Source organism: Martes martes, assembly GCF_963455335.1.
Source record: "Martes martes genome assembly, chromosome: 12".
NCBI classification, from domain to species: Eukaryota; Metazoa; Chordata; class Mammalia; order Carnivora; family Mustelidae; genus Martes; species Martes martes.
Window position 1 is genome coordinate 57855336 of NC_137900.1, and position 25709 is coordinate 57881044.

Here is a 25709-nt window from a genome sequence, read left to right on the forward strand (position 1 = left end):
CACTATTCTTAATAAGTGCCCTCTGGTGATTCCAAGTAACAGTTTGGGAACCACCACTGGTGTTTCTCAAAAGATGGTCAGACTCTCAAATTCAATCTGCAAGAGAACTGCATGTGAATGTATGTTTTCAATGCACCAGGAGATGTGAGAGATGTGCTCTCAGACTGCCTTTCTCTGACACCATTTCCTTTTTATTAAATGATATGTGTCAAAGTGCATTATAAATTCAAAAGTGTGATACTAAGTTAGTTGGGTACAGTTTTTAGGACCTTTCTATAAACTGAGGAAGACCAGTTTACACAAGTAACTGAAGCCAGTGTGGAGTACGACAGGGCACTTCTCAGAACCTAACAGGTCTCTGACCACATCCTCATGGTTCTTATGGCAGCAGAAACTTCTGGCCGGTGAGACTGCTAGAACAGTGCAGTGGCCTCAACTGAAGTCCCTTCTGCACTAGCCCCTGGAGTCATCTGCGGTCCCTAAGCAGCTCCACACCTAGATGACTTCTTCGCAGAAGGTCCATAAAGTCTATATACCTTGTAGTCTTTTGTGCCACGACACAAATATTTATCAGGCGGACCCTGTATCAGCCTAAAAACATGGTTCTAAACCCCATCAATATTTAGCTTTCTCAATGCACCATGAGATCCAAATTCAAGAAGTGAGATTCAGGGACGCCTGGGTGGCTCAGTTGGTTGGGCAGCTGCCTTCGGCTCAGGTCATGATCCTCGCGTCCTGGGATCGAGTCCCACATCGGACTCCTTACTCGGCAGGGAGCCTGCTTCTCCTTCTGCCACTCTGTCTGCCTGTGCTAGCTCTCACTCACTCTCTCTCTCTCTGAGACAAATAAATAAATAAAAAATCTTAAAAAAAAAAAAAAAAGAAATGAGATTCAGAATGAGGAAGACACTAGACAGGAAGGAGAGGACAGACTGAGGGTTACAGAAGACACTAAATTCCCATTTTAGATGCGAAGAATGGCAGGTGCCTTTGGAATATCTGGGTGGTGCTACCCCACAAATGGCTGGAAATAAAGCATGTGGAGATCTGAAGAGGGGTAAGAACAGTGACAGAGACCTGACAGGCTTCTGCTAGACGTTGCATGGAGTTTGCCTGGAGAGAAAATAAATTAAGAAAAACTCACCAGCATATGGAGTCACACGTAAAGGGAGAGGAGAAGAAGTGCCGTGAAGGAGCCTACAAAAGAGGGATCAAAGACAGACGCAGTGATCACCAGAGCTGAGGGCTCTGAAGCCAAAAGGAGGTTAAAATTTCAAGGAAAGACAAGTCACCAGTGTCAAATAACACGGAGCAGTCAGTGAGGACAAGAACAGAAGACAGGCCAAGTGGATTTGCAATCTGCATGTCTCTGGTGACTTTCCTGAGAGCAATGGAGCCCTGTGATGTGGGTACTACAGGTTTCTCCCTCTCTCCTAAAGTGGAGCGTTCCTAGGAAACAGAAATGGCAGAAAGCAAAGAAGCAATCACCATTAACTTCTGTGGAAAATTTTTTGAGCGTTCTGAGACTTAAAAAAATAACTTCTTTTAAGCTTTTCTGATACCTTAGGACACATCTTGCTAAGGGATGCACAAAATCAATCGAGATAAAGCACAGATGCTCACAGACACAGTCCAAAGTTACAGTGGCTTGATGTTGGGTTGCTGACTGAGTGTAGGTCTGGGAGAAGGAGCTTGGCGGGGCCACTCTCCCCATATAACAGCTTGCTGCAAAACAAACACTGCGGGCACCTGGGTGGCTCAGTGGGTAAAGCCTCTGCCTTTGGCTCAGGTCATGATCCCAAGGTCCTGGGATCAAGCCCCACATTGGGCTCCCTGATCAGCAGGGAGCCTGCTTTCCACCTCTCTCTTTGCCTGCCTCTCTGCCTACTTGTGATCTCTCTCTCTCTTTCTCTCTCTCTCTCTGTCAAATAATTAATTAATTAATTAAATTTTTTAAAAAAACCATTGAATGTTATTTTCACTTTTGTCTTTTTTGTAAAATCCTTTTCAGATTTCTTTCAGTTAGCGAAAAAAGGTAGGAATATAGGTCTTTCACAAAATTGAAGTGGTGGAATACTGACCCTTAAAAAGTAAGAGATATCTGGATTTTCTTCATGGTTTGGGCCAGTGTTGTACTAATAAATTCCAATTTCCTTTAGAGTTTTGATTTTATCATTTTCTGTCAAGGATTATCAGTTATCATCTTAGATGTCTGTTATCATTGAACATTATCACCCTAACTTCCAAGGGAACTCTACTATTATTTTTCAGAGCTTGTGGTGGAACTCTGGCATATGGTAGACACTCAAGGAAAGTTTGTTCAATGAATGTGCATGAGAAGAATGGGTGAATGTGAATTTATGAAGTGTGTGGGAAGAAAGTCTTCTTCCATATTGGAAATACAGTAAATATCTCATCTTTCAAAGTTAAATATAACCCTTTACATTTAAAAATTAAATTAAAAAAAAAAAAAAGGAAGAAAAGGGGCTCCTGGGTGGCTCAGTCATTAAGTGTCTGTCTTCAGCTCCGGTCATGAACCCAGGGTCCTGGGATCAAGCCCTGCATTCGGCTCCCTGCTCAGCCGGAAGCCTGCTTCTCCCTCTCCCACTTCCCCTGCCTGTGTTCCCTCTCTGGCTCTCTCTTTGTCAGATAAATGAATAAAATCTTTAAAAACAAATTAGATTTAAAAAAGAAGCAAAAACAAATTAGATGCAATTAGGGGATAGCTGTAGCTTGGAAGACAGGCATGAGGAGTGAATCCCAGCTATGGGGCATTCTGTATCTGCAAAATGGGGTAATACTCTTCACTTTACAGGACAGATGGAGGAGTTGAATTAAATAAGATAGGTAAAGATCCAACCATAGGACCCTGCACAGAGGAGCAGAATGGTAACTAACTGGTAGCAGTATTAGTATTAGCTATTAGTCCTATAGGCTGTTTATTTAGATGCTCAAGATAGAAAACTACAGTAATCTTCCGTATAAGTTGGCAGGAAAACCTCACCACTTTCGACCTACAGGCCTAATCACTTCTTTGTGCTTAACATTTGCTGAAGAAGGCAACCCCAACCAACCTATCGATGGATCAAAAGCGGATCCTGTGAAGAAGGCGCACTCAGCGTCAACTCTCAGCCATTTCTCTGATATCCGACCGGTGAACTGCCTGTATTATAAAGTGTTGTCACACGTTTAAAAAAATTTTTTTACACTAGAAACTCTGCATTCATAACCATGGAAACGTCGAAGTCCTATGATGTTAGCGTGATTCTGATGCCCATCTGGTACGTTTTGCAAGGAATTCAGGAGGGAGTAGGCATAGGGGTTGGACACGAGAAGGTGAAAGGGGGCGAGTCGGTGGGGAGAGGGGTAACGTGACTACAAGTACCAGAGCAGCCAAAGAATAAAATCTCCACCTCTACGGCCAAGTCATTTTTAAAAGCAAATAAAGAAAAATGACTGCATTTCTTCCCCACCCCTTCGGCTCACTTCCTAGCGGGGACCGGACAGTCGCACCTTATACCTCAGAGTGAGCGAAAGCCACCCGCGTCCCAGGCTGTGGGCCCGCAGGGGTGGACCCAGCCGAGCACGCGGCGTCCCGCTTCCTGCTGCGGAGCCCTTAGCCACCGCCCCCTGCCGCCGAGGGCGAGGTCGCCGGAGCCGGGCGGGGCGGGGCAGCCGGGACAGACTCCGCCCCGCCCCTCCGGCCGCGGCCCGGCTGCGCCCGAGCCCTGCGCCCCCCGCTCCGCCCCTGCTCCGCCCACCCGCCGGTGGCCCCGGGGGACGCTGGGGGAGGGGCGCGGAGGCGGCGGCCCCTGGAACAGCGCAGCGTAGGGGAGCGCGCTCTGCACTTGGCGCCTGCCCGCCCGTCAGATCCTGGCTGTGCATTCAGCGGTGAGTACCGGCCCGGCCCGACGGATGTCCCGGGGCGGGAGCGCCCGCCGCCCTGTCCCCGGGGCAGTCGGCGCGAGCCTCTTCCGCGGCGCCCGAGGCTCCCTCCCCGAGAGGGACTGACGTGCGCAGAGCGGCCCGGGGCTGGAGAGAAGCCGGGAAGGCCCAAGGGAGAATCGGGGAGGGGACTAGCTCCGGGGAATTGACCTCTCCGCTCGTCTCCAGCCTGTGCCGCGCGGGCGCAGGATTCGGGGACTGGAAATGGCTTTCCTCGTCCCTCCTTGCCTTGACTGTGCATGCCGCTGGAGAGTCCTCGCCGAGGTTGTGCGGGCCTCACGGGGAGTCCTCACCCAGGCTCTGCAGGCCGGCCGAACTGGCGAATCCTAACCCAGAGGAGGGTGTGCGGACTTCGCTGGGGTGTCCTAACCCCAGGAGGGTGTGCGGGCCTCACTAAGGAGTTCCCACCGCGCCCGGGTTTGCGGAATAGGGAAATCCTCACTGAGCCGGCAGGTCGGGGAATCCACACCAAGTGAGGGGCAAATGGGGTGAGGTGGAACGGTTGGGCACAGAGCCTACCTTCATAGATTCAGAGATCCCGGAAGGAGCATGGGCTGCCTTTCCTAATTGAGCCAGACATCAGAATGGAACATCTTTCCTGCAACACACATAACCCTCCTCACAGGCTTGGGGGCGGGGAGACACAGCCTCTAGGACAGCAGTGCTTAAACTTTTGGGGCGCTCAAAAACCCCTTTACACTCATGAAAATTCCTATACCAAAGAGCTTTTGTTTATGTGGGCTGTATTTTTTATATTTACCATATATATAAAACAAAATCTACCGTATTTAATAATCCATTTTTTAAAAATAGCGTACCTATTATATATTAACATAGCATTTTATGAAAATATCCATATTTTCCAAAACAGAATGTTACTGAGAAGAGTGGCATTGTTTTATATTTTTACGAATATCTTTGATGTCAGGTTTATTAAAAGGCACCTGGATTTTTCTATCTGCTTCTTCATTCAGTCTTGCAGTATCCCATCATGTTGCTTCTGGAAAACTCCACTGTATAATCCTGAACACATGATGGTGAAAAAGACAAATTGCATCTTTGGTGTTATAATGAAAGTTCTTTTGATCTTGTGGATACCAGCTCCACACTTTGAGAACCACTGGTGTAGGAAATGCTTTGGAGGCTTAAGTCATTTGTCCTGCCTCTTCCTTGGGTTGCTTGCTCTAAATGGAAACACACACCACCGCATGCATGGACAATGTTAACCTCTGGAATTTGGGACCAAGCTTGATCTCCCTTTGGAAACTAAGTACTAGGTTCCCACATAAGAGATGATGAGCCCCAGTAGTCTCCTGAAAACTCAGCAAGGCTCACAGATGGATTTGGTTGTTATTGTGCCCATAGAGCTGGCCTGTCTGTGTGCCCCGATTGCAGCAGTGATATGGCAGAAAGGACCTGTGGGTTCAGAGAAGTGGCCACAGGAAGCCCATGCCAAGTGTGTAGGGGTTGGTGTGAAGTTACCAAGTAGTCAAAAAGTCATTTCCAAAAGAACATTGCCTTCCTTTCCTCCACGGTCAATGCTGTTTGTACTTGTGTAGCCTTGAGCTTATTGAAGTAGTATCAGGATTCCCCAGTCTTGCTGCTCTTCCACTTTCCACTTTCCAGGTGTACCCCCTGGACCAGCCCTGCTTCAGCCTCTTCCAGAAAGCCGTGTTCGACGCCCTGGTGTGTGGTGGGTGGGATCCCTCACTGGTTTCTTTCCTCGGCTTCATGCTCTGTGAAAACAAGTTGCAGATAGAAATTACATACATGTGTGCACCAAAGGAAAATGATTCCCCGACTCTTTGTCTTCTCTTTTGCTCCGCCATCCACAGAGCCTCTCCTGCTCTGATGAAGCAGCTTGGATACTGAGAAATGTTGAGAAATGTTAAAGCTGATAGTTGAGAAATGTTAAAGCACGTAAGTGGATTGCATCTGTTGTTGCCCTGGCCCCAGGTGGAAGAAGGGAATGGGATCGCTGTGCACCGGCTGTGTTCTTGGAGTAAAACTCCACTTTGGTGGTAGGGGTCTCTTATCCCTTCCGCACTTGTTTATTGACTGCCTGCTTTACCAAGGGCCCAGTCCCGTGCTGGACACTTCGGGGTAGTGAGCACAAACAGATGCAGTCCCGGTCTTTCTGGAGTTACGGTCTGGTAGCTTAGGTAACTGCTGGTTAATGGAGCCAGTCGGCTGTTGAGTGTTTGCATGAAACCTGGTCCTGCAGGAAGAACACTACGGCTACCAGTTGTGTGATCTGAAGCACATGCTGAAAAAGCCAGAGTCCCAAGCCATGACGATAATGATAAAACCAACCCTTACTACCATATGCCTTCTTTTCTCTGTTCTTCCTTTTATGGAGGAGGTGACTCCCTGGTAGGCAGCCAGACCTTGTACTGGGAAATGAGCTCTAGTCGGTTCCAGTCACTGGGGCAGCCTTGGGCAAGACACTCTCTCTGGGCCTCAGTGTCTACATCTTTAAAGTGGGTGGTTGGGCCACTGATAACCAAGCAGCCAGTGGTTTGCATTGGCATTTGTGTGCATCTCTTCCCAGCTCCATGTTCAAGGGCATCACATTTTTTTAGCTTTAAGTTAGCCGTTATGGGAATATCCACACCACGGAAATCAGCAGATGGCGGAATCAGGGCTCGCGCACCACAGAGAGCAAGTGGTTAGAGGTTTCCGGCGCACCAGTGCTGCCGTGACAGCCCGCGTGCTTTTCGTGTGTTTGTACAGTTGACCCTTGAACAACATGGAGGTCGGGGTACTGACTCCCTGCGCAGTTGAAGATCCAGGTATAACTTCTGATTCCCCAAAAACTTCACTACTAATAGTCTACTGCTGATCGGAAGCCTTACCAATGACACGAACAATTACAACACAGTTTGTATGTATGTGTATGATATGCTGCATTCTTATAGTAAAGCTAGAGAAAATAAAATGTGAAGAAAATCATAAGGAAAATACATTTACTTTACTGTACTTTGTGGATCAGCGGACCCATGTAGTTCACATCCTTATTGTTCAAGGGTCACCTGTATTTTTTAAAAAAGAAACTCTTTAAGGGTACCGGGGTGGCCCAGTCAGTTAGGTGTCTGACTTTGGCTCAAGTCTTGGTCTCAAGGCCGGAGGATAGAGCCCTGTGTCAGCGGGGAGCCTGCTTCTCCTTCTCCTTCTGCCTCCCCCACCTTCCCGCTTGTGTTCTCTCTGTCTCCCTTAAATAAATAAACAAGATCTTTAAAAATAATTATAATAATAAAATAAATTCTTTTGCCTAGACAAAGACACTGAATATGGGGTATGTGATTCAGTTCCTCCAGAACTTTTCATAGGGAACAAACAGTCTGTTTTCTATCATATCCTAGAAGATGAATCAGACTTTTCTTTAGGCTTTGTGGGCTCTACAGTCTCTTACTGTCCTTGTACCTTTTCAGCTCTGTTGTTGTGTGAAAACAGCCACAGACAATATGCAAATGAATAGGCACAGCTGGGTTCCAATAAAATTTTATTTATAAAAACAGGGGCTGGGCCATAGTTTACAGACTCATCTTAGAATGTCAGAACAGGAGCCATGCTTTGAGGAGATGATTTCATGGAAAGGGACATTCTTTAGGACTTTATCCATGAATACCACAGATTTGGTGCTCGAGGACACACAGCTGGAAGAGCCAACTGCAAAAAATTTGGAATCGATTGAAAAAGAATCCATAGTAGGTTGTTTAAATCAAGGCCAAGTATGTTCCAATTTTGAGGACACAGCCATGGATGGTGAGGAGGGAAGATGTCTTTATTCCCAGCTGCCTCTCTCTTAGGAGCCAGCTCAGGTATTATGCTGGGACTGATAGACCTGCAGTCTAAACCAGCATGTGAATTTTGGGTGTTCTTAGGCAAAAATCAGTAGTGTCTCTAACAGGTATTCTGATTCCTGGGAGAGGGACAAAAGTGTTAAAAACAGGAGGGAAAATCATCATTACATGTGTTTGTATTATATACACTGTGGATTACATTGTGTGTGTATACACACCTATATGTGCATATTTGTCTATATATGAACCTAAGATATGTGGCTGTGCGATTATTGTTCCATGTATTTAAAAGAGTCTTAGGAATGTTTAGAAGACAGACATACCAAGCTGTTACCAGTAGCCAGTTCTGGGCAGTGAAATGGGGTAGAAGAAAGATGGGAACTCTTCACTTACTACTCTTTGTAAATACTGTGTGTTTGCCTACCCTGCAACATTCAAGTATTGCTTTTATAACCTAAAAATAAAACAAAAAACTAAAATCCCAACAACCGATACTTTTTTAAAGAAAATAGGATTATTTCTCTGGTAAGAATATTACTACCACCCCTTCTCCCCTAATAAAACAAATTATTTTAACTGTCACATCACAATTCTGAACTAGTATATATACTACTATATATATTAATTCAAAATAATATTGGAAGAGAGGCCTCTCAGATCAAACCATGTTAGTAGACGACTTAACCCCCTGTCCAAGATTACAAGTACCAGATGGGTGTTCTTTTATGGACTATTATGCATCCCTTAGATTACTGTTGTAAAATGTTTTTTCATGAACCTGTCATGAAGTATAGTTTTTAGAATTAAAACCAGGTTACCCAAGAATAGTTTCCTGTGGTCCTGTTTTCAGGAGGAGAGAAAGCACATGCATGCGTATATGGGCTGCATACACATGCACAAAGGCAAATGATATGCCAAAGGCTCCGTGGTTTTCTCTTGCTGGTGGGGTGAAGTTGCTTTTTAAATTTTCTTCACTTTGCTAATCAGTATTTTCTAGCATGTATTAAACAAGTATTCAATTTAATAGAAATAGTAAATTCAAACAGCTATTAAATTTGATAGGACCAAAAATAACCACCCAGTTACTTGTATCTTGGGGACAGCACAGTTGCCTTCATTTTCTCCTGCCTTGTCTCATAGCAGATGCCTGCCTACTACCTTTCTCCAGTGGGAAGTAGAGAAAAAATATGGAGCAAGAGGCATGGGGAACCAAAAACGGGCCCACGGACAGAGCTCAGTCAGGCTGTGCTTGTCCACTTCCCTGTGGAGTTGGCTCCAACCTCAGCCCCTCCCTCTTCCTCCAGGTGACCCAGAGGTTAGAAAGTGCATAGGATTAGTGCCATTACCTGAGAAGCTATCAGCTGACCATCTTCCTAGAATAAATGGCCTTTGTTTCGTTTTGTTTCTTTTCTTTTTTCAAGTAGGCTGTATGCCCAGTGTGGAGTCCAATATGGAGCTTGAACTCAGGACCTTGAGATGAAGATATCAAAAGTCAGACATTTAACCAACTCAGCCACCCAAGCACCCCCCTTTTTAAGCTATTTTTTTAAGGTTTTTTTTTTTTGGTTTTTGTTTTTGTTTTGTTTTGTTTTTTATAAATGCTAGCTGCATTTTTTTTAACAGATTTTATTTATTTATTTCACAGACAGAGATCACAAGTAGGCAGAGAAGCAGGCAGAGAGAGAGGGGGAAGCAGGCTCCCTGCCAAGCAGAGAGCCCGATGTGGGGCTCAATCCCAGGACCCTGGGATTATGACCTGAGCCAAAGGCAGAGGCTTTAACCCACTGAGCCACCCAGGCGCCCCTTTAAGCTATTTTTAATGGGAAATTTCAGATATGTAAAGAAGTAGAGAGTATAAACTCAGCTTCAACAATTGTGAACATTTGGCCAATCTTGGTCCATCTATACCTTTCCCCAAATTCACTTCTTTTCTTCCCTCTTTCAGGAGTTAGCTTCTTATTTTCAACAGTATAAATTAACAAAAACTTATTATTTATTGTGTCTTTTTAAAAAAGCATGCACTGATGCTGTAGGAAAATTCTTCATATTCTACCCTAATGTCAGCCCAAATGAACAACTGCCCAGCCCTTGAGCCCTTGCTGTGTTTCCTGCTTCCCTGTGTTTGCATTCATTCTTCTCTCTGCCTACGAGTCTAAATCAGTCTGCTCTCATTCCTTCTCCCAGTGCTCTGTAAAGCCTTTCTCAGTTCCCCAGGCTATAGCTGTCTTCTTTACTGGACCTTCTTTATGACCCTTACTTAGCATATTATAGTTATTTGTGTGCTTATCTTAGTCTCCTTGTTATATTGTACTGTTCTTATGAAACAAGGAGTGTTTTCCTGACCTCCCTCTCCAGTGGTACTTCGCAGTGCTTAATGCAGAGAAGGTGCTCAGAAATATGTGCTTAATTAATTTGACTTGATTACATTCAGTGAAGAAAATTTTTGGTTATAAAAGAAACGCATCACACTAAAAGGAAAATGTTCAGATACAGCCTGGGACCGAGAACATTTGATCTCACCTGCAAGGATTTTATTTTATTTTTCTAAAGATTTATTTATTTATTAGAGGGGGAGAGCAGAGAGAGAAGGATAAGCAGACTCTGCACTGAGCGTGGAGTCCAATGTGGGGCTCTACCCCAAGACCCCAAGACCATGACCTGAACCAAAATCAAGAGTCGGAGGCCTAACCAACTGAGCCACCCAGGTGCCCCTCACCTGCAAGGATTTTAAAAGACTTTAAAGAATTGTAATGAATTTTCAATTGGGGCCAATATAGAAAGGCAACTTTTTTTGAGGAAAATAATTTTTCTTTATGGTCACTTGTCAGTTTTTCACATATATATCTGGAGCCTATAGCTCTTCTCTGCTTTTTTCGAATGCTTTTTTACCCCAGCTAGGTAAGAGTGACTCTGACTGTATTTTAGAATATCCATTGTGTTTTAAAATGTAGATTTAAATCTTCAGTAACAGAAATAGGCTACATGTCGGACCCACAGGCCGCATGAAGTAAGTTGATACCAGTCTCATGGATGCTGGTAGCTCACAGGTATAGAGTTCCCCATGCACACCGTGCTGCACTGTTGCCATGTATAACTATCAGAGCAACCCTCAGGAGCTGGGCAGAGCAGCCCAGGACAGGTATGGTTACCTTAAATCTGCAAGGACGCAAACCTGGGCTTAGGGAGATGGAGTGAATCTTGCCGAAGGCAAAAAGTAGGGGAGTGTGATTTTAGGCTTGGATTGGAAACCTGAGGGCTTTGGGATTAGGTGCTGCAAATGTGTGAAGATAGGAAACTGTCTTTTTCAATATTGTATGTCTTTGGGAGGTAAACCAGGTTGTTGAGGTAAGTTATGTATCCCTTAATGCCATAGAACCACGGAAGTGATCTGGTACTTTTTGAACCAGTCATTTCTCAGATCCCTCATGTTCTGCCTTAGTCTTTTGCTATAAGAATGAATCCACTTTCTGATGAATTAGCAAGGCTGCTGTGGCTAAGTGCTGGTGTGGTTCTGTCTCATTGTCTTTTCTTGGCTTAAGGAGAACTCTGAGCAGGCCCATCTTTGGATAGTGTGACGTGCCTGGACTCTTGCTCAAACCGATATGTATGGAGGACTTGGAGGACTTAGTTACTCCTTTGCCTCATCATCCTTTTATAACCATTATTTTTTTAAAAGATTTTTTATTTATTTATTTAACACAGAGAGAGAGATCACAAGTAGGAAGAGAAGCAGGCACAGGGCGCGGTGGGGGGGGGGGGGCGGGGAAGCAGGCTCCCTGTGGAGCAGAGAGCCTGATGCGGGGCTCGATCCCAGGACCCTGAGATCATGACCTGAGCTGAGGCAGAGGCTTAACCCACTGAGGCAGTCAGGCACCCCCTTTTATAACCATTATTGTAAAATTACAAAGCAAAATATGTACACTGTAGTGTAGTTCATGAAGAGGTTTTGTCAGCCTAAGGGTATCCTACATGATCACCAGGTTTGAATTTTGGGTTGAGAAGAGGAGAGGTGAATATATCATTGCTGATGGTCTCTTATACGCAAGAGCTATGCTAGGAGAGGCATATAGAAAGTACAGTTCTGTAATAGTGGTGGCAGAAGGACGAGTCTCAGGATTGGTTTTAAGGGTGGTATGTTTCATAAAAGCTTTATTTGCTCAGTGAAGTAATCAGTTGCATTTTTTTTTTTTAAAGTAAGCTCCACATGCAGCATGGAACCCAGTGCGGGGCTTGAACCCACAACCCTGAGATCAAGATCTGGACTGAGATTAAGAGTCGGACACTTAACCGACTGAGCCACCCAGGTGCCCCTTCAGTTGCATCTTAAATGCTGATGTTGTCTGTATTACTGACATCAGGTCATCCTTTCAAACTTACCTATCATGCCGATTTTGCCAAAATCAAGGATATTTTAGGGGAAATAGAGGTTGACTTTCTAGTCTTGACATATGTCCCTTGGAGTGTGAAGATTGTTTTAATATGAGATTTCATTTTTTAAGTCCATTTGATTAACTTGGGTTTTCATATGAGGAGTGACCATAAGTTCCATCACTTGTGCCACTGACTTGAGGCAACATGGTGCAAGAGTCAGCCCAGCATCACAGGGCCTAGTTTGACCCCCAGCTTAGCCACTTACCAAGGCTTACCAGCCTTTGCAGATTACTTAACCCCTCTAATCCTCAGTCTTCCTGCTTGTAAAACGGGATGGTGATGCCGTTCTCACAGGGTCGCTAACAGACCACGTGAGACAACGTGGCTGAGGTGCCTGGCGCCCCCAGGCACCCAGCACGTGTCCCCAGCTGCAGTGCTCACAGACGGATGGAGAACTTATGGCACAGTGCCTACATGCTGCTTCCATTCTCCCGAACTTTTGTCCCAGCCCAGAGCTCCTGAGCTCCAGACCCACGTAGGCAACCACCTGCCAGATGTCTTCATCCCGAAGCCGCCACCACTAAAACCAGTATCTTGGCTCCAGTCTTGGCAAACTCCAGTTTGCCCAGATGAGTCACCTGGGAACTGTCCTGGACTTCTTCCTCATCTCTCTTCTTCAGTCCATTCTGCTTGCTTTACTCTCGCTGGGATCACTTGCCTCTGACCTCATTTTCTGTCTTGGTGACGGTAACATCGCGGTAACCTGCCTCCCCAACACCAGTCAGCATCCTTCCCCTGAGGCAGTCCCTGTGACTCCCGAGTGACCTCAGAAAATCAAATCAGGTCTCCGGGAGTTCAGCCTCGAATCCTTTCATGGTGCCTCTTGTCTTCAGGATAAATCTGAACCTTTTTGTAATGTAGACCCTGCCCTTCACTTTTTGCTCCTCTCTTAGCTCTGTCCCCATGAACCCTGTACCTCATCCACCTGGGACTTTCTGACTTCCATGGGGTCACACTTCCGTGCCTTTGCAAGTCCTGTTTTCTCTGCCCAGAATATTCTTTCAGCCTCCTTCTGTGTAGTTCTGGGAGGCTCGTGGCTGGTGTTGCCTATCCCTGGAGGCCTTCCTGTGCCACCCCCCCCCCACGCTGCTCTCCCTAGAGGCTTCTTTATCACCATTCACCCCTGCTGTAGCTGTCATTAATGCCTCACCAGTCTATATGATGATTAAAGAGCAATGGGGACTAGTATCCCTTTATCCCAGTGGTCTGTAAAAGTCCTGTGTGTGAATGAACTTGCATCCCTTCTCTGAGACAACCCAGAGAAGCTCAGACGCCAGGTGTGTCTAATGCTGTTTTATTGCTTGTCACATCTTTGAGGCAGTGAAGTGGCAATTGCATACAGATGCCATGTCACTGTGTGGGCTACCAGTGGAACTAGGGCAGAGCTGCCCAACAGGTGGGCTCTAGGGTCTGATGCAGTGGATTTTGAGTTCTAGTTCCGCCTCTCGACAAGCCTGCCATCTAGCTTCGGATTTCCAGCTCCTGACCACGTCGCTATACTGCTAATGGGGGAAGAATGTGATGGTCCAAAAACAGGAGTATTGGGTCCTGCCGGCAGTTGCCTTTCTTCTGGAAAATCAGCAAATAATGGGTTTATACCTCAAGCTTCTGGGAACTCTGCTAGTGTGGGTCATCCTCTAGTCCAAGCAGTTCCGAGGGGGGTGGGGGTAGATGACCTCAGATACTAGGTGAATTTGTAGGGATAAATGCTGCCCTGTGAGACCCTAGCAGCCTGACACCTTGCCTTTTGCGGTGACACTGTTTCTATTTCCTAAAATTTGGGTTAGAAAAGTTCGTTACCAAGCATCTACAAAATTAGTTCAGAAGCTTGAGGAAATCTGGCAGCTTTCTAAAAGAATGGATATCAACTAGACCTGCCCCATAATGCTTTTAAAAGCACAGTTGTCTGCCCCTATCCCACTCTTCCTGCTCTCAGAAGTTAGATCCAATAGGATGTGATTCTGCAAATGTCATTTCTGGGTTGTCTGCAGGTGTCATTTTTGAAGCCCCACTGATCACTGTGGGTTGCTACAGAGTAGGGACCCACATTCCGAGAAGGAGCTGAGGACTGACCTTAATGAGGAGAGGATGAGGTCAGGAGCAGAGGCCTGGGTCAGGACGACTGGGGGGGGTGCCCTGCCCCGCTTCTTCCTTTCCTTTCTGGCCAAATGTTTTGTGACCTCACAATGACTTTCTCTTCCCAGTGCATCTCAGGAATTAGAAATTCTGAAGTTCACAAAACTTTTTGTGAAACTGCTTGTATTAGCCTGCAGTGATTTCAAAAATTAAAACTATTTCTGTTCTTTTGAGTTTGTGCTACTGCAGTTAATATAAAATGAGCTTAAAGGATGTGTCGGGGAAGCCTTTCTCCTTTGGAAATCAGCAAGCCTAGAACTGGGAGTCTTAATGAGACAGGGGCTGTTGGATCAGACAGTGCGGTGGCCATGGCCATGGTCCCCCAAATCCTCACTGTTGCCTTTGGCAGTGGCTGTATACATCTAACAAGTGAGTCATGATCATTTTTATGACACATTGTTAAAAATGTCCAGAGTTACTTAATAAGTTTAAGGAAACAGAAGGGTTAGATTTCAGGAAGTAGCTACTTTTTAAATGCCATCTAGTATTTTCATGCTATGACTTAATTTCACATCAAACTTTAACAAATTCTGACATTGGGAATCTATAATTTAAACCAAGTGTAAAACTAGGACAGTGCATTGTAGTTGGTCTTCAGTCACAGTTCCTAGAGTGGCCAATTCTGCCGCCTCCCCACCTTGTCTCCTCCTTTTCTGCCCTCACTCGCCCTCTTCAGGCCTACTTGCCTTCCTCAGACCCACCTCAGGGCCTTTGCACATGATCTCACCCCTCCTCCAACTAGTCAGTAGCTTGTCCCCTCACTTCCTTCAAGGCTCTGCTCAAGTGGTTGCGTATCAGTGAGATCCTCCTTTCATCTCCCAGTATCCTTCGCGGCCCAGCATTCCTTACTGCCTTCATCCTGCTTATCCACAGAGCTGGTCACGCTCTGACATTCTGTTTGTGTCTTTATTTAGCTGTGTGGTCTTTCTTCTGTCCCTACTTCCCTCCCTCCTCATGGAAGCACCACCAGGGCAGGGACTTTGTCACTTCTGCTCCTGGGTATCCCCAGTGTCTAAAACAGTTTCCGGCACATATTAGATGGTTAATATAAATATGTGTTGAATACATGAATGAATGAATCATGGAATTTTTTCACTTAGGAGGGACTTTTTAGGATCATTGTTATGTTATGTTACAGATTGGGAAACTGAGGCACAGAAAGGTTGTGTGGCTCATTCGAAATGGAGCTCAATCATTTCACCACTGTTAACGGCTCTTTTTAAAAATCCAGGAATATATGTGGAGCTTTCTGGTCAGTTGTCCAGGATGAGACAGGAGAATAAGTAAAAACAGACTGATAGTTTAAAAATTTAACAAAAATAAGACAAGTCATTGTGTAATGGCAAAACTTTCTAATACAGAAGGCAGAGTCTTGTTCACGGTCACACCGTAGAATGCACCTCGCATATAATTAGTGCTCAAGAGATATGTGTTCATGGATTTGGTTACATTTTTATAAAGCCTTTCCTTTCTGCAAGACCCTGCTTCTGTGCTCCTCTTCTTCTTTTTTTATTCTCTCCCCAAATAGACGATTGTTCTTAGGGCTTCTCATTCAAACTTCTTTCAGTTACCAGTGTCCAATTTATGCGCTTTCTGTGTGTGTGTGTGTGTGTGTGTTTAATTTCTTCTACGAATAGCTAGCAGGATCAAAGACGTGACCTGGTCTCTGGGAAGATCCAGAGATATTTAGTTACTCCTGTTTTCCAGATGCAACTACATCAAATAAAGCAAAGAACTAATCTTTCTGGTTCTCCACTATGTGGAAAAAATCCAGCTGACAAGCCATGGTGGTTTGCTGGCCTGCATGGTTCTGACCTCCGTCTTATTTATGCTTACATAGACATCCTTGGAATCTCACTTTTGACAAAAAGTTGTTTATAAGTAGCACTGATGTTTAGATACACAACAGTCAGTTTGGGAAGTGGGACCAATTAATTTCTCTTTAAATAGAAAAGAAATGAAGCATAGCTAATCCTTATAGTGACCTGAAGTGAACTTCAGAGATGCAGTGACCTTAACTTTAAGAGTTGGAAGCCATGAAAATTCAGGATGGGTATATTTAGGAAAAGTGAGAAGAGAGATGGGCAACCTCATGAAATAGAAACCTCTTTATGTTGTTAGCACAGATTTTAAAAATCCACTCTTGTGTGTCTTTAGATAGCCTAAATAAATAAACAATCCGGAGGATGTATTGTCTGCACTTTAGACCATTCTCGACTAATCACCTGCAAACTCTTTCAAACTATACAAGCTCTCCTGGAATCCGATATGCACACTCCCCACCCCTCCCCAAAATAAACAAAACCTCTGTCCTCCACGCCCTACCGCTGGCAGGAGATGACTTTCCTCGGCTCCTTCCTACTGGTCCACAGAAATCCTGCGGTTGGTTGTGGGGCCCATTCATATCTGTGCCTCGTTCTCTATCATAAGATAACCGGAGAGGATTCAACTCTGATAACAGAAGCAGCTAAATCTTGGATTTATATACTCCAATGGCTGGAAAGTGACTCAAAGAGCTAAATCTTACCGTATCTGTCACCGGCATTTAGCCAAAGTCGCCTTTTTCCATGCGTTTCCACAAATCTGGCTGTGCGGGATAGCCCTGTGGTGCGGCATTCCCTGCCAGCTGGGTGCGTGGTCCGAGATGTGCTTCTAGCAAGAGTGATGGTTTAACAGTGCACTGCCCAGACCCCAAACTCAGTCTCCCACACAAAACCTCATGTAGGAAAGACATTAGGGCTGGAAGCTGACAGGGACAGGACCCATGGGCAGAAAAAGCTGCATGGCCCATTATGTACCTCCAAGTTGGGAGGGGGTAGGGATAGTGTAGGCCTCCCAGGTATTTTGGAAACAAGGTTCCCAGGATCCCGAGGGGGCTTATCTATTGTTGGGAAAGGTCATTTAATATTGTTTAGTAAAAACACAGTCATGGGACCTTTCAGATGTATATCGGTGGGTCATATGCTTGGAGGGTGAGTTCTAATATGTGTATGGGAGGGAGAGGGGAGAGATAAAGGAAGTTCCCAATGGAATTTTTTTATGTTAAAGTAGACCGACAGGATCTTGGGGGTAGGGCTAAGATTGCCTTCTGCCCTTAGCAAACAATTCAACATCGAGGGAGCTGAGTCCCTAGAAGAATGTCACTCTGCCTGTTTCAAAAACTTGTCAATGGGCTGGAATTAGTAAGGAAATTTAATAATCTTCTGCCTTTGTTTCCCACATCAACACCCATCTGCAAGATTGCTGTCTGGGCTTGGAAGTTAAGTCTGCCTAACAGATAGCAAAGCTCACTGAACCAAATGGGGATTTTGCCCATGATTTAAGCTAAAGGGGCCGCCTACCTTGCTCTAACCAGCTAGGTTCATGACACACCCCAGCGTGGAGTCAAACTGTATTAAGATTTTAGGGCCCCATCAGAGTTTCGGGCTCCGTTCTTGCCTCTACAGGGTTACAGAGCCGTGTCTTAGCCACATTAATAGCTCAGTCAAGTTCCCCACAGAGATGAGAACATTTGGTCACCAGAGGCCATCTCGGTTTGGCCTGGACCGCAGACAGTTCACAAAAGAAGAAATTCACATGGTGAAGGGACAGATGAAAAAGTCTCCACCTTCACTCACTAGCAATTAAAGAAATGCCCAAGATTAGCTTTTTAATCTCTCAATTTGTCCAAAGTAAGAAAGAATTACATTACCTGGTTGAGGCACTTGCATTCGCTGCCTCAGAGAAGGGTCCTGAGTGGGAACAGTCTTTCCCAGGCCACGTGGTGACGTTGAACAGAATCCAGACATGCAAATCCTTTCTCCCAGCTGTCCTACTTCTAGGAACCAAAAGCTAAGAATTTATACGGAGGAAATGGGTTGAGGACCTACTCAAAGAAGAGTGTACAAAGGTTGCAGCATTGTTTGAATGTTAATACTTGGAAACAAGCTACGTATTTTAATAATAAGAGATTTAAGTAAATTGTTGTATATCTGGATGATAGATTTTTATAGTGTATTTAAAAGTGATATAAAATATCACATGCTGGCCTGATAAAGATGTATTGCTGAGTGGGAAAAAAAAAAGCAATTTACAAAACAACGTGAGGTCTAATCCATTTTTTAAAGAGATCCAAATCCATTTAAAAGTCATGTTAGGGGGCGCCTGGGTGGTTCAATCGATAAGCGTCTGCCTTTGGCTCAGGTCATGATCCCAGGGTCCTGAGGTCGAGCCCCGCATCAGGTTCCCTGCTCGGTGGGGAGCCTGCTTCTCCCTCTCCCACTCCCTCTGCTTGTGTTCCCTCTCTCACTGTGTCTCTATCAAATAAATAAATAAAATCTTAAAAAAAAAAAAAAGGTCATGTTAGGTGAAACTCCAGACTCCTGTGGTGACTTTTATTTACTTTTTGTTTATCTGCACTTTCTAATGTTTCTGCAATGATCATCTATTTCTTACTGTAATATTTTTGATAACTGCAGCAGGTTTGGTCTCCTGCTGGGATTGTTGGGGGAGGGAGGAAGTGGAGATGGGGCTGGGGAGGGTGGTAAGTAGGAAGGGGTCCCACCTGGATTGATAACGTTTGACCGATACGAGGTATGCAAGAAGTCCGTCTAAAGTTAGATGTGAACAATTCACAGATTCTCTTCAGAACCAGTGTACTGCATCAGTGGTGACAAAGGACAGCATTTGGGGAGCAGAATGGGTTTACTTTTAAATAAATTCTCATCATTTAAAAAATTTTTTTTAAAGATTTTATTTATTTATTTGACAGACAGAGATCACAAGTAGGCAGAGAGGCAGGCAAGAGAGAGGGGGAAGCAGGCTCCCTGCTGAGCAGAGGGCCCGAGGGGGGGCTCGATCCCAGGACCCTGAGACCATGACCTGAGCCGAAGATAGAGGCTTAACCCACTGAGCCACCCAGGTGCCCCCGTACCAGCTTTTTAAAAGTTAAGTGACAAAGAAAACATGCTTGCAGAAAACAGAGCTTGGATTCTGTTGAGAAGTTGAAAGTCCTCCCCACCCCTTGCCGCCCTGCCCTTTAAACCATGTATTCTATCTAGGGATAATCAATGTTAACCTTATTCTAGATCTTTCTTTTTGTATTCATTTGCATATATGATGGTATGTGTGTATATGGATGAATATATACTAATAGTCTTGCATTTTTAACTTAAGTTAGATTCTAGTATACATATTATTCTGCAATTTTTTCTATTCCACTTACATTACTTGATGTGAGTCTTAGCTCACATTTCTTATGTTGAATCTGAGTAAGGAATTGTATGTTCGATATTTGTATCAGTAAAATTTATTTGCCCTTACTCCTCTGCCTCTCGGAATAAACTCACTCACCCAGGGCAGATTGTTAAAAACTTGGCCCTAAGTTTCTTTCCCAAAGTGTAGCTGACAGTCGGTCCTCTGCAGTTTGGAACCCCATGGAAGGCTCAGTCCATGCTTAGAGAACTAGCTCACAAAAGCTCCAGAAGATTGTGATATGTGAAAGTGCCTTGAGTGGTACTTTTTCAACTTTACTTTTAAAGGATTTTAAGCATTCTTTTTCCCCCCTGCCAGAAATTTGCATTTCACTGGAGAGAAAGTCATTTGTATGTTCTTCCTAGGTCTACCACTCATAAATCCACTGACCCCACTTTCTTCCTGGGGCCTGTTTTCTCGTCAGGAACATGCTATGGCATGTCTAAGGTTCTTTCCAGAAGGCTCAACATTCTCTGATCCTGTCTCATCACCTTCGTAGCACCTAGGACAAGGTGTCCCGAGGGCATGGGGGTGGGGGGGATCGGTTAATGCCACGTAAGCACAAATGGTAGTGCTCTCCGAGTCACGTGCAGGCATCCAGAACTGAGACCAAAGGTTGACTGGCAGCAAGACTGTGGTTGGGGTGGAGCCGTGGCTCTGAACTCCCTGTACCTTTTTTACCGACAGCATGGTTCATTTGTTAAATGTCTCAGATCTGTCTGCCTGTGCCTAATGTTTAGTTTTTGGGTTTTTTTTTTTTTTTTTTTTAGAAATTAACAAAAAAAATTTTTACCTTAAAAATCTGGCATTCTTACATTATATGTTTATTAAAATTAAAAAAAAAAAAAAAAAAAAAAACAAAAAAAAAAAAAAAAAATCTGGCATTCAACACTCTCTCCCCACTCCTGCTCTTCCTTGTATCCATGCACAAGATGGACCTGAGGGCATCATGACATTGGACACGTCACCCAGCTGGTATTTCAGGATGGGTTACCTTCCAAAGACACTGTTTCTCGACCAAACAATTCTCCTGATTTTAAAGAGTGTGAGCTAGATGTAGTGAAGGGTTTCAGATACAGTGCAAGTGTCTCTTTTTAAAATTAGTTTTTGCATAAGCACTGGTCACGTGTCCTACCTGATTCACACTCGGGGTGGGTAATGTTGAGCTCTCCAATGGTTCTGTTCATGAAGCACAAGCTCCGAATGAGCTCAGCATCATTGCTTCAAAGATATCACTTCCCCTTCTTAACTTACTTCTTTTTAAAAAATTTTTCTTTTCTCTTTTCCTTTTTTCTTTTCCTCTTCTTTTTTCCTTAGCCTCCATGCAATCCTGTTCTTAATCTGTGGAACAGAAAACGGTAGCACCCAAGCAGATTTCCGTGCACACGAACCCTTCTTCCCTAAAAGAAAAAAAAAAAAAAAAAACTAGGATAACACTCCACCCTCTCCCAAAAAATCCACAGTGACTCACTCTGTTCACGCCTCCCTTTTATGAGCATTGAATGGGGATTAGGTAGAACAGAAAAAAGGCAGGAACAAAGCAGGGGAGGCAGGGTGGGGGATAAGAAAAGAGAGGAGTTGAAACAGTGGGGTGTGGGTTTTATGTGGATGTGGGAGGTAAGAGGGGAGGTCTCTAGATGAAACCCAGACCACAGGTAGTTTTGGAGTCTGCAGGATTTGCAGTACTACTTGAGGTTTGAGGATGGGGTACAATTCTGGCCAGGGGAAGGCAGACCTGGGAAGCGTTCATGATGCCCAGGTTCTACTTTGGTTCTGGACTATTCCCAGGCCAAAGATCTCCCTCCAACCCTCCTTGGAACCTGATTGTTTTTGGCTTTCTCTTGAGATCGCTGAAGCACGGGGAGCTCCTGTAAAGTGATTTAAGACAGGAGTGATAGCTTGAGTGAAACTGGGAGGGATTTCCAGAGCCCTCCAGGTGGTGTGAAAGGACTGTTTCCCAACTTGGAAGCAAAACCAGTTTTTGGTCGCCAGAACACAGCTCCTGTTGCTTTCCACTGACCTGTGGCTCAGTAAAGAGTGCAAGGGACATGTGGCGACACTGAGCTCAGACCGATGTGCTGGGTGACCCTGGGAAGAAGGAAAGGCAACTCCAGGATTCCAAAGTGAGTTGCAGGAGGAGGAGTTCTCAGGTCCCTGAGCCTCTTCTGGCATTTTCTTTTTAACTTGTGGGTCTGGTTGGTGACCTCTATCCAGCACCCCTTTAAGAACAGGAGTTGTGGGCGCCTGGGTGGCTCAGTGGGTTAAAGCCTCTGCCTTCAGCTCAGGTCATGATCCCAGGGTCCTGGGATCGAGTCCCGCATCGGGCTCTCTGCTCGGCCAGGAGCCTGCTTCCTCCTCTCTCTCTGCCTGCTTCTCTGCCTATTTGTGATCTCCGTCTGTCGGATAAATAAATAAAATCTTTAAAAAAAAAAAAAAAAAAGAACAGGAGTTGTTTCATGGAGGGATGATTTAAAACCCAGCTCTGCCTCTTACTAGGTGTATGTCCTTAGGCAAGTTCTTCTATCTCTCTGAGCTGCAGTTTCCTCAGGGGTAAAACGGAAAAAAATGACATGCTTTCACTTACAGAGATGTTGCCAAAATAGAGAAGATGGTATAAAGCCCTGGGTATTTATGTTTCGGTACCCAGGTACTTACATGCTGCTACTGAGTAACTAGGGACAGATTTCTTTCTCTTAGCTTCTGCAAGGAGAATTTGGTTCATTAATATAGTGAAATTAGACAATTGTCTAGTTTCTAAGGAAAAAGGGAAGCAGACGTTAGAACACTTTACAAAGTCATTTTCCATAAACGCCCTGACCGGTCACTATGTCTGTCCTGGATCATTGGTGGCTCTGTAGGGTGGTGGGAGGGGCCGGAGTGGACTGAGTCTTCGGAAGTTCTGCCCCAGGGCATTTGTAGGCTCCCAGGAAGTGGATGGACACATTTCAGCCTCGCTGATTCTTGGCCAACATGGGTACAACTTAGCAGTTGATTTCACCACAGAATTTTGGCAAACTGGAGGTGCCTGGCCTCTTTAGGGTTTGACACAGAGAGAGGAATGATTCAGAGCCTCGAGGCTTTTTTTTTTTTTTAAGATTTTATTTATTTATTTGACAGACAGAGATCACAAGTAGGCAGAGAGGCAGGCAGAGAGAGAGGAGGAAGCAGGCTCTCCACTGAGCAGAGAGCCCGATGTAGGGCTCCATCCCAGGACCCTGAGATCATGACCTGAGCTGAAGACAGAGGTTTTAACCCACTGAGCCACCCAGGTGCCCCACCTCGAGGCTTTTTAAAGATGTGAATGACCCACCCTGCCCGGTTCTGCGAGCGTCCCCGACGTCTTCTGTGGCTGCAGAGATTCTCATGGGTCCCACGGCCTCTGCGGAGACACTGTTCTCTTGATCCATCCCCCTGGGAGGCAAAGAGCAGTTTTACTCTTGCATTTGCTGCTATTTGGAGTGGTTAAGTCTGGGGGCAATGGCATCGGTAGCACATCCAAGGGAGGATAGGATGATTGCCTTTTTCAGTTTACACCTTTAAAATTCCAGTCGGTGGAATTATTAATCTTGTTTTCTGAGCCCACAGATTTGTAAACTGCTGCACACAGGCAAACACATTTCTTACTAAACAGCGTATTTCTACCTTTTTTTGTCCTTTTGCCTGGCTCCTCATTTGGTGGGGAGGGGTAGGAAGTCTCTCACATCTGTGTGGCACTGAGGGCACTCTACCCTCAAAGGGGCCGATTCGGTGACTCCGTGGACACCCTCTCCAGCCTCTCCCTCTTCTTCCATTGCAGCGGTCACCCTCCAGCGGCTCACCCAGGTCACCTCTCGCCTCCTCCCTTCCCATAGTCCCTACCCGAGTTTTCTCTCTCTAGTGACCCTGCTGTCCTCCAGTCCACGGGTCACTCAGCACCCACAGGCATGTTCAGTTTGGCCGTCATGCAGCAAACCCACATAGCCATTTAGAAACCTTTCATTACCAACACTTCTAAGTCAAGGGAGTCCATGTGGAAATCCACATTGCCAGACTTGCTTGAAAAATAGGATGATCTTTCCCCACGGGGAATTAGGAGACGGAAGCAGTTCCCAACACAGCCACTGGTAGAAAGACACTCTCCCCGGCATTCTCTGGTGCCCGAGACAGGCGTCTGGCTTGTCTGGCCTCCATGGAGGCAGGGACTGCTTCTCAGCCGGCGCCTCTCTCCACAATCACCTAGCACCAGCCTTAGTACATGCACAAAGAGCTATCCCTAAAACTTGTGACTTGTTTTCAAAAAGTGGCATGTGCACGTGGGTAAGAATGCACACGATATGGAAGGATGTACGGTGGAAACTGAGTCTTACTCCCAGTCTTGACTTCCCTGCCCCAGCTGTAGCAGCAGCCTGTCCCTTTTGTGTTTTAATGAAGAAACAGGCCTGTCTGTGGAGACAAGAACCACTTGTCACTTTTCATCCTCCCAAACGGTCATTTCCTATACAGGCAGACCTCATTTTATTGTGCTGTGCAAACACTATGGTTTGGACAGATTGAAGGTTTGTGGCAACCCTGCATTGAGGAAGTCTCCTGCCACCATTTTCCCAACAGCATTTGTTCTCGTGTCTGTGTGTCACATTGTGACAATGTTCATGATACATCCAGCTTCTTCACTGTTGCATTTGGTGTGGTGCTCTGTGGTCCGAGATGACGACTCCCTGGAAGCTCAGATGATGGTTAGCATTTTTTAGCAATAAAGGTTTTCTTCATTAAAATCGGTACATTATTTTTTTAGACATGATACTGTTGCACACTTGCTAGATTACAGTATAGTGTCAGCGTTTATATGCACTGGGAAACCAGCAACTTCAGTGGACTCACTTTACTGTGATATTTGCCGTATTGTGGTGGCGGGGACAAAACCCGCGTTATCTCCCGAGGCATGCCCACACGTGTTTTTTCATTTTACAGTAATATGTTGATCACGCCACATCAGTCATCCCCAGAATATGTTGAATATTTAAGTATTCATAAAACTCCTGGGTTAAGTGGGTAATGTTACTATTTTTTATTTAAGATTTTCTCTTTAAGTAATCTCTACATCCAGGGTGGGGCTTGAACTCACAACTCCGAGATCCCAAGCTGCACACTCCACTGACCAAGCCAGCCAGGCACCCCAGAAATGTTACTATTCTTATCTCAAAATTAAGACTGTTTTCCCAAGGGGTAGGACTGGAAAGCAGGTCTTCCAACTCCTACTCCAGTGCATTTTCTCTGAGTTATACAGTTACTTGAAATTGCCGTTTATCTGTGTGGTGGAGGCCAGGAACGGTGTCCTCCTTGTTCACCACTTACAGTTTATAGAAAGATACGTAAGTCCTGGCTAAAGCTGGGCTAGAGGGTCTCCTCCACACATATCTGGGCAGTTTGGGCCTTTATGCCCCTCTGTAGTAACAGAGATTCCCCGATTGAACACTGCGTTGCCACCACATGCAAAAGTGAATCAGGAAGACTTCAAACTAACACATTAATGTCAAATGCTGCAGAGACTTACAACAGAAAATAGCTGCTTCCGAGCCCCTACTTCCAAAATTCAAGTTTTATGCAATCGTATGTCATCTGTATGGACCTTTTACCTCCTGTCAAGAAAGACAGGAGTTCAGCTCAGAAGTTTGTTTCATGTATTCAGGATTTACCATGAGACACAGCACACCTTATCAGTGGAAGAAGGTTGGAAAGTTGTAGGCATCAGACAAAAGAAGTTTGGGATTTTATGCTCTCTTTAGAGGTGAATGCTAGCTTTCGCAATAGCTTCACAGAAGCCCATTTTGTTTGCTAAGATACCATTCTTGGAGTCATGTATGTCTCGCCCTCCTCCTACTTTGAAAAGGTAAGTGATGTCTTGAAGTGAATATGTACCATAATCATTAAAGAGGGCAAATATGCCTCAGAATCAATGAAGTCCAGGTTTGAGAGTAGAAATTAAATGTTCTCTCTTTTTTTTTCCTTTTTTCTTTTCTCAGGGACACGTGGCCGTCAAGAATCATGAGCAACCCATTTGCACACCTTGTTGAGCCTTTGGATCTTGCACAACCAGGAAAGAAATTCTTCAATTTGAATAAACTGAAGGATTCAAGATATGGTAGGTCCATGGCTCTCTGATGTAATTGTTATCAGAGCAGTTAG

General features: G+C 45.1%; 1 protein-coding gene across 2 annotated transcripts in view; it reads left to right on the forward strand.

Annotated features, from left to right (window-relative positions):
- Positions 1-3784: 3784 nt before the first annotated feature.
- The window catches only part of ACO1 (aconitase 1), a 56752-nt gene continuing 34827 nt past the window's right edge, over positions 3785-25709 (forward strand). The window contains exons 1-2 of one of the 2 annotated variants that reach the window (XM_080819744.1): positions 3785-3891; positions 25547-25665. In XM_080819744.1, the coding sequence (XP_080675870.1) occupies positions 25569-25665 (97 nt within the window). In that variant the 5' untranslated portion in view covers positions 3785-3891; positions 25547-25568. Of the gene's footprint in view, positions 3892-21608; positions 21671-25546; positions 25666-25709 lie in introns of those variants that run through there. The other variant, XM_080819743.1, reaches the window with a different exon arrangement.